The 16467-nt window shown below is 51.8% G+C and overlaps 1 protein-coding gene across 11 annotated transcripts in view; it reads left to right on the plus strand.

The window, feature by feature from the left end:
* Positions 1 to 7239: 7239 nt before the first annotated feature.
* SEPTIN6 (septin 6) overlaps positions 7240 to 16467 on the plus strand; it is a 60438-nt gene continuing 51210 nt past the window's right edge. For 6 of the 11 annotated variants that reach the window (XM_013061235.2, XM_013061233.2, XM_045068237.1 and 3 more), the window contains exons 1-2: positions 7812 to 7986; positions 13237 to 13388. In XM_013061235.2, the coding sequence (XP_012916689.1) occupies positions 7827 to 7986; positions 13237 to 13388 (312 nt within the window). In that variant the 5' untranslated portion in view covers positions 7812 to 7826. Of the gene's footprint in view, positions 7521 to 7811; positions 7987 to 13236; positions 13389 to 13566; positions 13706 to 16467 lie in introns of those variants that run through there. The other 5 variants (XM_004762079.3, XM_045068238.1, XM_013061232.2 and 2 more) reach the window with 5 other exon arrangements.

The following is a 16467-nucleotide window of genomic DNA, read 5'->3' on the forward strand; positions in this document are numbered from 1 at the left end:
GAGGCAGGCAGAGAGATAGGAGGAAGCAGGCTCCCTGCTGAGCAGAGAGCCCGATGTGGGGTTTGATCCCAGGACCCTGGGATCATGACCTGATCCAAAAGCAGAGGCTTTAACCCACTGAGCCACCCAGGTGCCCCCCTCGCCCCATTTTTTAAGACCTCATCTTAACCAGTGGTGATGGTGAAGCTGGTGTTTTATCCATGTGTCATTTCCATCTTTTTTTCAGTTCTTTTTTTTTTTTTTCAAACTCTATCCCCAACATGGGGCTCCAAGATCAACAGTCGCATGCTCCACCAAATGAGCCCTCCAGGCACAGACCCCTCCCCCCGCCACCGTCTCATATTGCAGACCTTTCATGGTATGCGTGGTTCATCTGTGGACTATAAGGGCAGTGGGTAGAGACCTTGTTTCTCTAGATTCTGTACCACGTCTAGGGACTGTCGAGTGATATCATTCAAACCACAGAACTCACTGTCTTTTAAAAAAAAAAATTTATTTATTTGTCAGAGAGAGAGAAAGCACAAGCAGGGGGAGCAGCAGGCAGAGGGAGAAGCAGGATCCTGGCTGAGCAAGATCTTGGGATCGAGCTCCTGGCTCGATCCCAAGATCCTGGGATCATGTCCTGAGCCGAAGGCAGATGCTTAACCAACTGAGCCACCCAGGCATCCCAGGCATCCCTAAAAAAAAAAAAAAAGAAAGAAAGAAAAATTAAGATTTTATTTATTTGACAGAGAGAGAGAGAGCACAAGTAGACAGAGCAGCAAGCAGGGTGGGGGAAACAGGCTCCCTGCTGAGCAGAGAGGCCCATGTGGGGCTCCATCCCTGGACCTTGAGATCATTGCCTGAGCCAAAAGCACAGGCTTTCACCCACTGAGCCACCTAGGCGCCCCCCAAGAATCTTTTTAGAAGGTTTTATATTTTTAAGTAGTCTCCACACCTGATGTGGTACTTGAACTCACAATGCCGAGACCAAGAGTTGTGCGCTTGGCCAACAGAGCCAGCCAGGCACCCCTTGTCTTTTTGAACCGTTTTTTATTCTGTGAAATGTAACACACTTCAGAAGAGTTCCTAAAGCATATATAGCAAAAATCGGTATTTAGAAAGCAAATACTCCCATGACCACCAGCAGGTTAAGAAATAAAGCCCTGGTATTTATGTCTATGGTGCATGTTAGAGACTGCCTTATGGCACATTTGGTACTTACTACCGGACTTTTCGCGCACACAAGGCGAATCATCTTGATGAGACATTTCCCTGAGAACAGAAATCATGTTATATTTCTTTATCCCTCCCACAGTGCCTAGTGTGGTGAGTGCCCTAGGTATGGTAGGTGGGCAATGCATTTTACAGGATTCTGCATCTTAGATGAACTCTGTGACTCCAAGAAGACCACCGAGGGCTAATTTTGGCAAACGAGAATTGTTGGAGGGAACACAAAATTGTATCGTTTGTCTAAATCTTTGAGTCCAGATCAGGGTAGAAGGATAGCTAGTTTATCACGATGTGGGCCATCAGCTCAGCCTTCTCTTGAGTTCTGGCTCTTGCCCAATGTAGAGAGCCAGCCTAGAACTATTGGGGCAGCCTCCCAACCGGCCTTTGGGTCTCTCGTCTATGCCCTTGTTCAATCAGTTCTTCAGGTGGTGATTCAAGTGACCTGTGTGGACACAAATGTCATCGTGTCATGCCACTGCTCAATGACCATTCAGTTCTCCAGCAATGCCCCTGGGAGGCTTGTTACAAACCTGCTCCCCCCCACCACCACCCCTGCAGAGTCTGAGTCAGCAGGTCCAAGGTGGGGTCTAGGCCGCTGCCTCCATAAGAAGCACTGTGGAGGAGGGGTGCCTGGGGGGCCTCAGTAGATTATGTGTTTGCCTTTGTTGCAGGTCATGGTCCCAGAGTCCTGGGATCGAGCCCTGCCATAACCGGCATCCTGCTTGGCGGGGAGTCTGCTTTTTTTTTTTTTTTTAAGATTTTATTTATTTATTTGACAGACGGAGATCACAAGTAGGCAGAGAGGCAGGCAGAGAGAGAGGGGGAAGCAGACTCCCTACCGAGCAGAGAGCCTGATGCGGGACTCGATCCCAGGACCCTGAGATCATGACCTGAGCCGAAGGCAGAGGCTTTAACCCACTGAGCCACCCAGGCGCCTGGGAGTCTGCTTTTTTCCCTCTCCCTCTGCCGTTCTCTCGCTCAGTCTCTCTCTCTCTCAAGTAAATACATAAAATCTTTAAAAAAAAAAGAAATAAAACACTTTTCAAAAGAATACTTCTGCTAGCAGAAAATATGTCCATGTTATGTGTGTGCAATATGAAATCATAGCCACAGACACAGATGTCCATGAAAAAAAATAAACTGTTGAATTAAGCACGATCAATACTGGGATTGTCTGTTTAATATTCATTTGCTTCTTGTTCATTCATTTTGTTGCTCGCTAGCAGATAAGCAGGAGCATCTGTCAAAGATTTAGGGGAAATTTATGGTTAAAAAAAGTTAAAATAGAGAAATTTCTACCCATTATCTGATTTTTTTCCCCACTCTGAGAATCCATCCATTTGCGGCGGGCATGTTTCCAGACTGAACAGGCCTTGTCCCTGGAGAGCACAACTTGAGAACCCTTACTCTGGAGTGGGAAGTCTAAACTCTTTGGCATGACCAATGCGATGCTTCCAGATCGGACCCCATCTTATCTTCCAGATTCATTTATAGCCACAGCACCCCTCACCTCCCCGGGGCCGAGACTTGGAATTTGCTAAATGGTTGCTGTCTTGTGATTTTACAAATACCATTCTTCTACTGCCTACCCCTCCCTCAACCCCTGCCCCCTCGATGATCAGATGACCTACTACTCATTCTTCAAGACTCTATCCAATGACTGTCCTTTCAGGTGACTTTCTCCATCTCTCTGGGTCTCTATCTCCCCAAGGTCTTGCTCCGGACTGATGACGTCACTGCTTGTTTGTGGAGCTATCTGCCAACTGGTCTGGGAGCTCCCTCCGGTCGGTCGCAGGAGGGATTCTCGTCACCCACCTTTCCTTGTGGTCTCTGGCTGATATGCAGCAGGGACTTGGGGCATATTTGTGGATTAAGTGAGTACATTTGCAAAGGGAGTGAAGTTTATTTTTAGAATCTTCTAGCTCCCTACAGGGGCGACATCTGTACCCTTTTTTGGCACCCCTTCCCCAACCCAACGGACTCTGTAACTTTATGCTGTCCATGTAGAAATCCACCAGGATCTGCCATTGTTCCTGGAGCCCAGGCTCCAAGCTTTTCCCTCGGTATCCTACCATACCTTACCAGTCCTGTGTCGCATCCCTCCGTGGGCTAGATTTCAGATGAACCGGTGGTTCTCACACTTCAGAGTTAAGTTCAAACCCCCGGGTTGCTGGGTCCCAGCCCTCTAGGGTCTGATTCAGTAGGTCTTGGGTGGGGGCTGGGAACTTGCATTTCTACTAACGTCCTAGGGGATGCTGCTAGACAAAGACCACATTTTCGAGAACCACTGGGATACATCAGTGCAAAACCAGGGGCGGCGGTGAATAAAGCACAAAGGAATCCTTACTTCGCCTTGACTCCGCCCCTTCACTGAGTTTCTGATTCTGTTAGCACATCTGGATTTGTTTCATCCCAGATCATTTTCCCCTCTGCTTTGCTTTGTCCTCCTCTTCCAACTTCCTGATCTTTTCAGATTGTTCTGTAGCCCAATGCTACTATCCCTCCCTTCCTCCTTCCATAAAGCCACCATTTCAGGACAAAAGCTTTCCTGAGCTCTTAGCTCCATTTCATCGCCCTCTTTTTCCTCCCCACTCAGTTTTAGCCACTCCCCTACCCCAGCAGGGACTGACCTTTCTAAAGCTTGGCTCTGATTAGGATCCACTCCCAAGTAGCAGGGTAGCCATTTCCCCTCCCTGGCAGTCTGGTTCCACAAACAACATTAGCATGCTAATGACAGTCACCTGCTGGCCCTGGGAAGCCGCTGAGCGCGCCAGGGCTCAAGGACAGTGGAAACACTGAAAACAGCACGTTTAAATGCTTCCGTTCATTCATTCACTCAACAAACATGGATTGAGCACCCGGCCAGACACCGCGCTGGGGCCGAGGGATCCCCCCAGAACACATGGATCATGGTCATGGGTTCACAGCAGCGCCCCAGGGCCCACCACGCCTCTTCATGAAGCGGATCTTTTGCAGCACTCATCAAGGGGGACAGACATTCAAGGAAGAAACTGATTCCTTGTGAGCCCTCTTGCCTCAGCCTTCCTGCTGTCGCTGTACCTGGGCAGGTAACCCGGGACCAAAGATTGGGAGACACCAACCCAGGGAGGGTCCGGGAGGGTCTTTGTTGAAATAAACGCTGTAATCCACGCCTCTCAGTGATCTGCCCGCTGTATTGAGTGAGGCCGAGGTATGTAAAGCCCAGAACACAGTGAGCTGAAACCTCTCTGCACATACACATACCCACTCGGACGCACACAACACTGGCACTCACACTTTTACACACATACCAACACACTGAAAATACACTCTGACATACACATCAACACAGACACACACACTGAAACAGACACACACCGGCAGACACACACCAACGAACACAAAAGGAGTAAATACAAGCCAATGCACACACACACTGACACGCTGAAACACACAGACGCATAGCTGACACACACACTGACACATACAAATGCACACCTAGTCCCACGTCAATACCACCCCACAGCCCGCAGAAACCCGGATGCCCAGGACCTAGCAAGAGCTTGAAGAAGCAGACCTCAGAGAGGGAGACTTGAATTACACACTTGGTTCCAGTCTGGAAGTCCAGATTTTTGGAGGAGGGGGCCTTCCAGGTTCTGAGAGTCCCTAGGGACAGGCAGGTGGAGTGGATCACTTCCGCAGGGCACCAAGGATTCTGAGCTAAGATACCTCCTGGAAGGGCAGAAATGTACCGAGCTTTGGGCAGCACCGGGTGCTAAGGTGGGGGATGGAACGGGCGTGTGTGTGGGGAAGAGTTGGTAGAGGGAAGTTAGGGCGCTGGGGGGTGGGCAGTACCCCAGGGAGCAGGCAGGATTCCTGGAAAGCCCAGCTGCATCAGGCCCCCCTCCTGGCTCCCCTGCCCCCCCCCCCCCATGCTCTGGGTATCGTTCTCGTCTCTGGCTTCTAGATGCACCCCTCTGGTGCCGCCACCACCCAAGTCCCACTTCCTGATCATTTAGTGACCTTGGGCCCTTCTCTGTCCACCACAGCCATGCCTTTGCCAGGGAGGACCTGTCTCCCTCACAGACACCCAGCCGGGAGGCGGGCCGTCACCTCTGACTCCCCGCCCCCATCCGGTCTGGGCACAGCCTTACAGCGGTTCCTCAAATACAGCGCTGGTCCCGCCTGTTGCCACCCCAATCCAGGGCCAGGCGCCTCCCCCAGGCCCTGCCCCAGCATCCTGGTGGGCCTTGGAGACTACAGCTGCCCCTGTTCCTTGCCATCACCATATGCCCGAGGGCCCACACTGTCTCCCCCCCGCCCCCGTGCTGGTCCCTGGTTGTGCCAGGCTCCTCTCTTTTGGCCTCTCCTGGGTCTCTAGAGCAATGACCGGCACACAGAGGGCACCCTCAATGGGGCACCCTCAATACTTGGCTCTTCATGGCTGTGCTACCCCCTCCTTGTGTCTCTTTCTTCTGGACCCGCCCCCTTCCCCCACCTCCCATTCCAATCCTCCGCCCCCTTGCTCAGGAAACGCTGAATTGGAAGCTTCCTGAGTGCCAGACCCCGAACTAGGCACTGGGGGTGCATTTTGTGGAGTCCCTGTTCTCAAGGGGCACACGCACCTAGAGGGCTCCCTGACGCGGTGTGAAAAGCTCTGTCCCCCAGGTGGAATCAAGTGCCAGGAAAGCACCTCACGTGGCCGCCCCATTTCTCTGCCTTCCTTCCTTCTCCCCAGGCCCGGGCTTCTGCATCGGCTCCCTTCTTCTCTCTCCCCGGTTCCTGTTTTTCTCCTTTTCCTCCCTCTTGCCTCCCCCTCAGCCGCTCCTGACTTTGGGCCGCTGTGGGACCACCTCCTCTATCCTATCCGGGCCACGTCGCTGTCCGGCTTTTGCTCATGGGTCTGCCTCCCCCCTGAGGTCCCGGGTCCCACTTGGGGGTCTGGGCGCCTCTCGGAGACCAGGGCACCAGCCTTGCGGAGGAGTGGAGCGCAGTGTCCGCCAGCTAGGGCTTCGGGCACGCCAAGTCGGCTAAGGTTCTCGAGTCCTAGGGAGCCAGCAAGGGGCCACTCCCCAGGAGGGGTCGGGGGCGTCAGGGCTGGAGAGGGGGAGAGGTGCCGAGGGCGAGGGAGAGGGCCCGCGGCGGCGGCTGGCCAGGAGGAAAAGGAAAGCGGGCTGGCACAGCCTCTGCCTTCGGACGCTCTCTCGGCGCACCGCCGGCCGCCTTCTCCCGGTCTGAGCGAAGGTGAAGGGGAAATCCGGGCGGGACAGAGCCACCGGAGGCCGCTCCCGGTCACTCCCACATCCCGCTCGACAGAGCTGGGGGTCTTCATCCCCAAGCTCCTCCTCTGAGACTCCCTGGAGACCCAGGCGCTAGAAGGGGGTCGTGGTCTGAACCCCCGCTCACACGCTGAGCTTCTAGGGCTTGGTGGGGAGAGGAGTGAGGGGTCTGTCCGTATGAAGGACCCAGGAGTGGTGAGCTCGGCTCCACGAATTTACAGCCTACAGCATCCGAGGCTTGGAAACCCCAGGGCAGAAGGGGACCTCGAGTCTGCGGGCCTCGGACTCCGCACGTCACAGCTCAGTTGCGGGGCCGCAGTGCGGATCCCCTCAACTGCCCCCTCTATCTAAGCTCCACTGTGGAGCGGCAGGTGCCGCAGCTGCCCCCTCCCGGGCCATGGGGGGGGGGTGGGAGGAGGTGTAGAGGAGCTTCGCGTCTCCAGCCGCTGGCGCTCCCATCGGAGCACCCTGAGATCTCGGTGGAGAGGAAGAGGGGGTACAGGGGGCTGGGAGGAGGGGGAGGAGGACTGCAGAGCTCAGCCGCCAAGCTGTGCGCGGGAGGGGGAGGGGCGGGGGCTCCCTTCCAGCCTCCGGGGTCTGGGGACTCTGGGATGTAAGGCGAGAGCAGGGGGGTGTGACAATTCAGCAGAGGTCGGGACGTACCACGGAGCCAGTGGCGGGGGGGGGGCAGAGGACGTGGTCACCGAGGGGAGCCCCCGCCCCCCTTCTCAAAGGCCTACAGCTGAGGTTGCAGGGAGAACTGGAACTGGGTTCGCTGTAGGGGGAAGCGGGGCGTGAAATCCGCCCCCTCCCCACACCCCACTTCCGAGGGGGTGGGCGATAGAGGGGAGGTCGGGGTTGGAGCAGCGGCGCGGGGGCCCCTCCCTCGCACCTCCCCCCACCGGACTTGGTCGCGCCCGAAGTGTAACACTTTCTCTTTGTCGGAGAAGCTCCGCTGTTTCTTGTGCTCTAGCTCTGGTGGCGGCGGCACCCGTGGCAGCCCTGGCGGACGCAGGAGCGATGGCAGCGACCGATATAGCTCGCCAGGTGGTGAGTGACCGGCTGGGGTGCCGGCGCCAGGGGCCGGGGGACTGAGAAGGGTGGAGGAGACCTGGCCGCCGCCACGGCCGCGGCGAGGGTTGCGGGCAGCATCCAGGAGTCGAGGCGCGGCGGGACTTCTGCTCCCGGGGTCCGCGGCTCACTCCCCCAACCTGTCCCCGCGGGTGGCGGACGGATGAGGGGGCCTGGCGGAGGCTGCGGGCCGGCCGCTGAACTTGCATTGCCCTAGGGCTGCAGTGAGCGCCGCCGCCTCCCTCGCTGCAGCTGCCGCCGCGCCACTGGGGCGTTGCCGAATGAATGGCCGAACCAGCCGCGCAGCCCTCGAGGTCCCAGGCTCCCTGGTCTCGCTTCCTCCGGCCGTCGGGCCGCCCCCCTGCGCCCAGCAACCCCCTCCCCGGGACCCAGGCCTCCTGCGGAAGAGGGGAGCGGGGCTGGGGTGAGCCCGGGGCAGGAGGCGGTGAGTGGTGGTGGGGGGGGGCGGGGAGGTGACTGGCTGGGGTAGGGTTTCTCCATATGCATTACATATGTGACTGCGTCTGTGTGTGTGTGTGTGTGTGTGTATCACCGTAAGCGTCCGAGTGCACGCGCGCGCACTCGTGCCTGCTGGGCGGGCGGCGGCGCCGGGGCTGTCTGTGACCCTAGATGAGTCCGCCTGTTTCTCTGTGGGCGCTCACCTCCGTGGTGTGTGTCCCTGTGTCCCAACCCCTCTCTGCTTGTGCCGGGTGCCTCTGGGTCCCGTGTGTGCGTGCGTGCGTGTGTGCGTGTGCGTGTGTGTGCAGCTCGCTGGTCTGGAGGGGGTGGCTGCGTGTTTTGGCATGTTTCTGGATACCTTGACCGGCGGTTTGCCAGCCCCTAGGGGTCTGCCTCCGGTGCGTGTTGCGCGTAACTGGGCTTGTATGCCAAAACCTGTGCAGCCCGCTTCTTTCTATGGGGACGCAGGAGAATTAAGTGTGAGGCTTGCAAAAGCGGTGCCGTCTCATTTTGTTGGCAACAGACTCTGGAAAAACAAAAAACAAACAAACAAAACCTTCTGTTAAAGAACTGAAGTTTTCCTGCCCGGGATGTTCAGAGAAACCATAACTGAAGTGACCAGAGGCTCCATATTTGTTTGGGTTTTTTTTTAGACCAGAAGTTTGGTTGTAAAGGGAGGGGGTGATTCCATTTGGGGGAACAGTCTAACCTTTCTCTTCCTCCGTGGTATCGGAGGTCTTCAGAAGCCCGCAGTTACCCTCACTCACTCTATGGTGAGGTAGAGTGAAGTAGGGGTAGGTGAACCCCACAACACCATATACTACTGGATGAAGATCTCCGAGCCACACACACACACACACACACAAAAGTTTTTAAACCTTGTGGCTTACTTATTTAGGGAAATAGTCTATGCACTGTAATTCCAGAGCAAAAACAAACAAACAAAAAACCAAAAAAACCAAAAACAAAAAAAACCCAAACCTCTAGGTATTTGTTGTAATTGAAATTGATTCGTTTTTGTTTTCAAAATCTGAATCCAGAATCTGGTTGTATTTTCTCCACAGGATATATATGAATTTTTTCCACCCTCTTGTCTCTGTCTGGAAGGGCAGGATGATTTCTTCTGAACTTACCCAACCCCTGCAGACCCCAGAACCAGATCTTTACATTGTCATGATGCAGGAGGACCAGGAGTAGGTAGACAAGGCTCTGTGATCATGGAATTTGATAGAATTCTCTTCTCTCTGAGATTGGCACTGTCATATTTATTGCTGTAGCATTTTGAAGGTTCCCAGAGTGCTTTTCTGCTCCCTGTTACCTGCATTTTAGAGATGGCATGGTTTAAGTAGAGGGATTAAGTCTCTTGGATTACACTTGCCCTGTCTTTAGTGACCAAAAAGGACACTAATGATTTTTCTTGTCAGTTAATTAATTTGCATCGACCTGTCCTTGCTCCCTCACCAGTCCCCCTTGCCTGGATTAGGATTGCAGGGCAGATGTCGTAATGGGGAACATTCCAGAAGGTTGTGTTTCACCTCAGGCAGATTGAGGCAACCCAGAGGTCCCCTTTGTTTGGCAGACGGGGGGGGGTGGATGGGGGTGATTTAGGGCCTTTTGGTTTGCTTTGCGTGGTTCCAGTTTGCTCTGGCTGGCCTTGCCTATACTGTATGATGAAGAAGATAATTGTAAGCCAGATTCCAGAGCTGAAAGAGCAGCCCAAGCACTTGAGACCTTGTTATCAGGATAAATGGGTTTCTGGGAAGACTGACGTCACTCTCCCTGCCCCCCCCCCCAGTCTGTAAAGCTCTTGTTTATGTGTCATTTGTCTCTCTGCTCTCCTTTGTGTCTGCAAGAAGTTGTAATTCACCAGGGCAAGATGGAATTAACTCAGGAGACCTTGGGTGTCTGGTTGCTGCTTGTTTCTTCCAAGGACCACGTATCCAGGGTTCGGGAAGAGAAGACTGGAGAATCAACTTAAGTGTGCCTAGCGTAGGAGTTCTTTTGAATGAGCTCTGAGACATGGTGCCATCCAAGCAGCACTCTTGCTGTGTGCGTGACGGGGGAGGTGTTCTTTCCAGAATCAGTTGAAGGTCACCATGGCTAGTTAGGTAACATCATTAGTGACTTAAAACAGGCCATGGAGTTGTTGGATAGGACCCTTCTCTGGGCATGCATGCTGCTTGGAAGTTCAGCTCTTGAGTACGCAGTCCAATCCTGTCCCATCTGAACAAACACCACGAAGATTCTGCATGCCAAAACCGTTTCTCCATTGTGTCCACTCGTTGACTTTCCCCCAATAAGTGTCCAGCACTGTGGCTAGCCCTGGTGAACTTGACCAGAAAAAAAAAAAAAGTAGCAGACATAATTCCTGGCTTTTATTTTTTTTTTAATTAAAATTAAAAAAAAATTTTTTTTAAATTTATTTATTTGACAGAGATCACAAGTAGGCAGAGAGACAGGAGGAGGCAGGCTCCCCGCTGAGCAGAGAGCCCCATGCGGTGGGGGGGGGGTGCTGAATCCCAGGACTCTGGGATCACGACCTGAGCCGAAGGCAGACGCTTTAACCCACTGAGCCACTCAGGCACCCTAAATTTAAAAAATTGTTTTTTAAATTTTATTTATTTATTTATTTGAGAGACAGAGATAGTGAGAGAGCATGAGTGGGGAGGAGAAGGAGAAGCAGACTTCCTGCTAAGCAGGGAGCCGGATCTGGGATGATCCCAGGACCTTGGAATCGTGACTGGAGCCAAAAGCAGACATTTAATGGACTGAGCCATCCAGGCGCCCAGCTTTTAAGCTTATGGTCTATAGTTGGAGAGACAGACTGTGGACATTGTGAAATAATTAGAGAACTTTAGAAGATTCTTGGGCTGTCCCCACTCCCAGCCCCTACCTGTGAGGTGACTTGGGCTGCTATTAATATATACTCTTTAAGGGTACATGACTCGTCCAAGGTCACGTAGAAAGCCACAGCCCAGCAGGCCTCAGGGGCTGCATCTTCTGGCTTTTTCATTGAGCTGTTTCTTTCAGTGTTGCATTTTTAGGTCCAGACTGTTAAGTGCTGGCCTGTAAAAGGAACAGCTCATTGAGTCTGGCTTGAACCAGTCCCACAAGGTGGACAGTGATGCTGTCCCCCGGTGGCAGCCGGGGAATGGTCTTTCTCCCTAATGAAAGATTTTGCAGGGACTAACTCTGCCCTACCCGGGGAAGTGCCTACAGGCTGGCAGATGCCTGCCTCTGCATTCCGGTCTTGCTACCAAATGACATTTACCCTCCATTCCCCCTGGAAGCTCCCTGCTCCAAGCGGGGAGAGCAAAACCCCAGTATGTACCCATACCTCCACTGAGGACACAGCACAGAGGGAAATTTACATGGCTGGGGTGCCTGGGTGGCTCAGGAAGTTGAGCAGCCATCTCCTCTTATCAGCTCAGATCATGATCATCTCAGGGTCATGGGATCAAGTGCGGCATGGAGGAGGGCTCCGTGCTCAGCTGGGCATCTGCTTGAGATTCTCTCTCTGCCTCTGCCCTCCCCCATCCTGCTCTCACACTCCTGCACTCTCTCTCAAATAAATAAGTAAATCTTTAAACATAAAAAGAAAATTCACATGGCCTCCAATATTAGAATTCATTGAATCTAAACCAAGGTGATCTAAACCATTGCTGATCATGGTACTATTTTCTGACTTTTCTGTGTTTGAGACTTTTCCAAAGAAAAAGCTGGGGGGATGGGGCAAGCGGGTGGCTCAGCCCCTGCCTTGGGGTCAGGTTAAGACAAGCTGGGCGGGAGTTGGGCTCGCTGCTTAGCAGGGAGCCTGCTTCCCTCCCCCTCTCTCTGCCTGCCTCTAGGCCTACTTGTAATCTCTGTCAAATAAATAAATAAACTATTTTTTAAAAAGAAAAAAAAGCTGGCGAGGGCAGGAAATGACAATGTTCCGTCCCACCAAAGGTATACGGTCCCTTCCCTCAGGGAGTTTACTATCTAGTAGTGGAGGCAGACTTAAATAACTATATAATTATCATTGTGATCAGTACTACACAGCTGAGCTGTGGCCTGCTGTAAGAATTCATTACCAGCCGGACCCAATCCCGCCTCCAGCGCAGGCGGTGGGTGACTGGAAAGGCCTCCTGAGGGCTTTGGCTAAGAAAGGGGGTGGGTGTGAAGATGGGTGAGCTCTCCCTCTGCTCCTGGCCTAGGAGCATTTCATTTGTTCATTCATGAACAAATTTGTTCATTCACAGGACCGTGCCCTCTGAGAGCGCCCCCCCCTCCCATGACAGGCAAGAATCATCCCCGTTTCCTTTCATTTCCTAAATCCTGGAAATGTTGAGTGTTAGCAGTGTTCTTATTACAAAACTGCATTACAGCTGAGCGGTTTGTCTGTATGGTATAATGAGATTTTGATCTGCAGTCATGTGCATAGCATTTACCTTGCGGAGCCTGTGCTGTAAATTTTCCGTTAATTGCGGGCTTTGTTACCCAGCAGGGCCCCTCCCTTTGTGCACTGTAAGGGAGCCTGAGCAAAACTAATTAGGAAGATAAGTCCCCTGGAAAAAGGTATTCCAAAACCAAACAGGATTGATTTCTAGACTTGCCTGGGTTTCTGGATTATCAGAGCCATGGTTTTATATTAGCGCGAACAACTGAGAAGGGCTTGTAAGTGGTGTGTACTCTTTGGAACACATTCTAGAAAGAGAAGGAGAAGAGAAAGGAAAGAGAATACCATGGATAAGTGGAACAGGTTTCTTTCAACGGTCTCCAAATGCTGTCATCTATATTTCCCAGACGAGTCTTTGTGTTTTCTTCTTGTATGGGTACAGGGTTAGTGGCTGAAACAGTGAGACCCACACCGGATGACACAGATCCGTTCAAAACAACCAAACCTGCCCTTTTCGCGAAGTTTCTAAGAAATAAAAATCCTGCCAGACCCTAACTTTCCCCTCTCTTCACTGCATTCCTTCCCACCCCAGTGCACCCGTAGGGGGGAGGGTGTAGCTCAGAGAAGATTATCCTTGGATGCCTCGATCCGTGATGGTGAAAAGATTCTCCGCTTCAATCCCAGATAGCTCAGTCATGGGTTACGTGTGGGTTTTCTTTTTTCTCTCTTCCCATATTGCTTTAAATAAAAATCTTGGAGCCACCAGCCGTGTAATGATGGATTATTTTAAGTAACAACTGGGGGGGGGGAGGAGCCGAATAAATTAGAAACACAGACCCTTCCTCCTCGGTTTGGCAGGAGGAGGCTTCTGCTGCTGGGATTTGAAACCGTGGGTTTCTCCGCCGCCTACAAGAGGAAGGAGGCCACATATGTGCTCAAGGAGGGTGAGAATTATGCCGCGTGCTCCGTGCTGGCCCTGGACTTGGGTCATCTGTTCCACTCACTTAAAGGTGACTGGGGAAAAGATTTGCAGGCCTTTTCCGGGGTGGGGAGGTGGGAGACAGGATCAGGGCTCAGGTTTCTCCTGGCAGGGCCCCCTGGAACCCCCTAAAGAAGGCCCTGGGGTAACAGCCACAGATCTCTGCTTTGTGACCCTGATGAGGTGTGAGGCGGTGCCGAGTTTCCTTTCCCAGCGGAGGCCCCGGCTCTGAGCACCGGCGAGGAGGCAGGAACTGGGTTTTCTTAGATCCACTTTAAATGAGACCAGATGGAGGCAGAGGCAAATTCAGGCTCCCTAGAGGACAGCTGGGCATTCATCCAGAGGCCTGTGAGTAAACCTTTTTTTCTTTTCTTTTCTTTTCTTTTCTTTTTTTTTTTAAAGCAGATTAGAGATAACAGTGGCCAGAACACCTCGAAAACTCTGTTTAAAGAGCCCAGCCCGGAGGGAATCTGGCTTTATGTGGGAAAGGTGACCTGCTACCAGCAGGAGTGGCCCCTGGCCTGAGATGGAACTGGCTTTTACCTAGAATCTGGCTAGTTGGGTTAGGTCGCCCTGGGGCTCAGGCTTAGTTAGGCCCAAATCAGACTGCCTCAGTTGCCCTCCATGGGCCAGACCCACCTCGGTGAGCACACAGGGGTCCAGGTCGTGATCTGTGACTCTTGTCCCTCTTGACTGTCCTTAAGCCACAAGCCCGATGCCCCCAGAACTTTAGCAGCTTGAAAGAAAATACCTGCCAACTTGGAGTCAAGCTTTCCCTCCTTAAAGCGGCCCTGCGCTCACCAGGGCCGGGAGCCCTGCACCCCTCCGCTCTCTGCCCCAAACCCCTCCGTGACTTGGGCCAAGTCACTTCCTCGCTCTCAGACAGTTTCCCCTTTTGCGAAATGAGCGGGTTGGCGTAGGTGAGCCTTCAGGGCCGCGACCAGCTCTGACGCTGTATGGTCCTCTGTTTCCTTGTTCTCCAGCTTAATTTCTCTTAGGCTCTAGCCTGCTTCTATATCCGTCCGAGGTGGACGACTTGAACTCCACCTCTTCCCTGCTTTGACTCCTGAGCGAGCAGGGTGGGGAGAGAGTTGAGGGAAAGGCAAGTCTGTGCTTTGAGCTCAGCAGGATCTCTGTAAGCGGAACAGAAACAGCGGTTCAGATGGTCTGCCCATAGGTGTAGTGAGCTATTGTCTTCCTATAAAGGTACATGACGGCTGAATTTCTGTCTATTTGAATCCCATTTTAAATGCACTAGGAGAGCTGGCCATTTAATGGAATCCTGCTGCGAATCCTTTTATAGAATGAAAAGCCACTCAGGAACTGATCTGGTGTATTAAAATCCAGAGTTTCTTCTATTGGATTTGCCAAAAATGGGCCTTCTCCCTGCATGGTAAAGATGGTTTCCTTTGTGCTTCCCCAGGGTCCCTGAAGCTGCTTCCCCACTGAAAGGCCCAGGTGGGCAAGATTTCTCTTTCCTTGGAAAGGGCTCCCCCTTCCAAACGTCTCTCTCCCAGTTCGGGGCATTGCTACTCTTGTCAGTTTCCTCTTAGCCTGGCTTAATCGGCAGGAGGGAAATCCTGACATTTGCCGTGGGAGATACACTGGAGGGTTTTTTTTTTTTTTAAATAATCTCTGGGAACTTATCAGTGTTTTTGTGGTTCTTAGGGCCAATAATACAGTGGCGTCCACTTCCCCGACTGGAGGCCGTGGAGAGGGCTCTCAGCCACCTGATTGCTGCAGCAAGCAGTTTTTCTGGATGTTTGTGGATATGTGATTTGACTTCTTGTTCCCATGAATCCTTAGAATAATAAGTTATACCGTATAATAAGTTATAAGTTATATATATATATACATATATATATATATATATATAATGTTATAGTGAGGACAATAATAGGGCTTTGTTCTCATATTGGGAAAATAAATGTTTGCATACAATAAAACTGCCCCAAAGTGGACTACTTAACTGGATTTTCTGATTACCTATATGTAAAGCACCTTTCTCGTAGCTGTGGTTGAAGATTTTGCTAAAATATCTGAGGCTACTTCTCTTGTCTTGGAAAGCATCGTCGTAAAATCTTTAAGAAAACATGACATTTTTCTACTCTGATTATAAACATAAAATCTGCCCCCCCAAAAGGTAAAAGATGCCTATTGTTGGAAATTTGGAAGACACAGAAAAGCAACAGTGTCCACATTCCCTCTACCCGAAAGTATCTTTTTTTTTTTTTTTAGATTTTATTTATTTATTTGACACAGAGAGAGACAGTGAAGGAGGGAACAGAAGCAGGGGGCGTGGGAGAGGGAGAAGCAGGCTTCCCGCTGAGCAGAGAGTCCAATCCGGGGCTCGATCCCAGGACCCCAGATCATGACCTGAGCCAAAGGCAGATGCTTAACCAACTGAGCCACCCAGGCGCCCCCAAAAGTAACTGTTGTCACCGTTTTGGTATAATGTTGACTTTGAACAACACAGGGGTTGGGGGTGCTAACCCCCTGCAGTGAAGAATCAAGAATCCACGTATAACTTTCATCTCCCCCAAAACTTAACTACTCAGAAGCCTACTGCTGACTGGAAGCTGTACCCGTAACAGGAATAGCAGGACAAGCACATCTTTTGTATGTTATCTGTATGACACACTGTATTCTTACAGGAAAGTAAGCTAGAGAAAGTAAAATGTTATTAAGAAAACCATAAGGGGGGCACCTGGGGGACTCAGTCGGTTAAGTGTCCAACTCTTGATTTCGGCTCAGGTCGTGAGGTCATGAGATCAAGTCCCACATCAGCTCCGCCCTCATACTGAGACCTTGCTCAGCTCGGAGTACGCTTGAGATTTTCTCTCTCTCTCCCCCTCCCCCGCTCTCTCTAATAAATAAATAAAATCTTTAAAAAAAAGAAAAGCATAAGGAAGGGAAAACACATTTGTAGTCCTTTCTTGTATTTATGGGGAATAAATGCATGCATACGTGGACCCAGGCAATTCAAACTGCGTTGTTCAAGAGTCAACTGTATATTCTTCCGAACTTTAAAAAGTACATTCAGGCGGAGTGCCTGGGTGGCTCAGTCATTAAGGTTCTGCCTTTGGCTCATGTCCTGATCCCAGAATCCT

Source organism: Mustela putorius, unplaced genomic scaffold, assembly GCF_011764305.1.
Source record: "Mustela putorius furo isolate JIRA1106 unplaced genomic scaffold, ASM1176430v1.1 tig00003901_pilon_pilon_pilon, whole genome shotgun sequence".
Classification (NCBI taxonomy): Eukaryota; Metazoa; Chordata; class Mammalia; order Carnivora; family Mustelidae; genus Mustela; species Mustela putorius.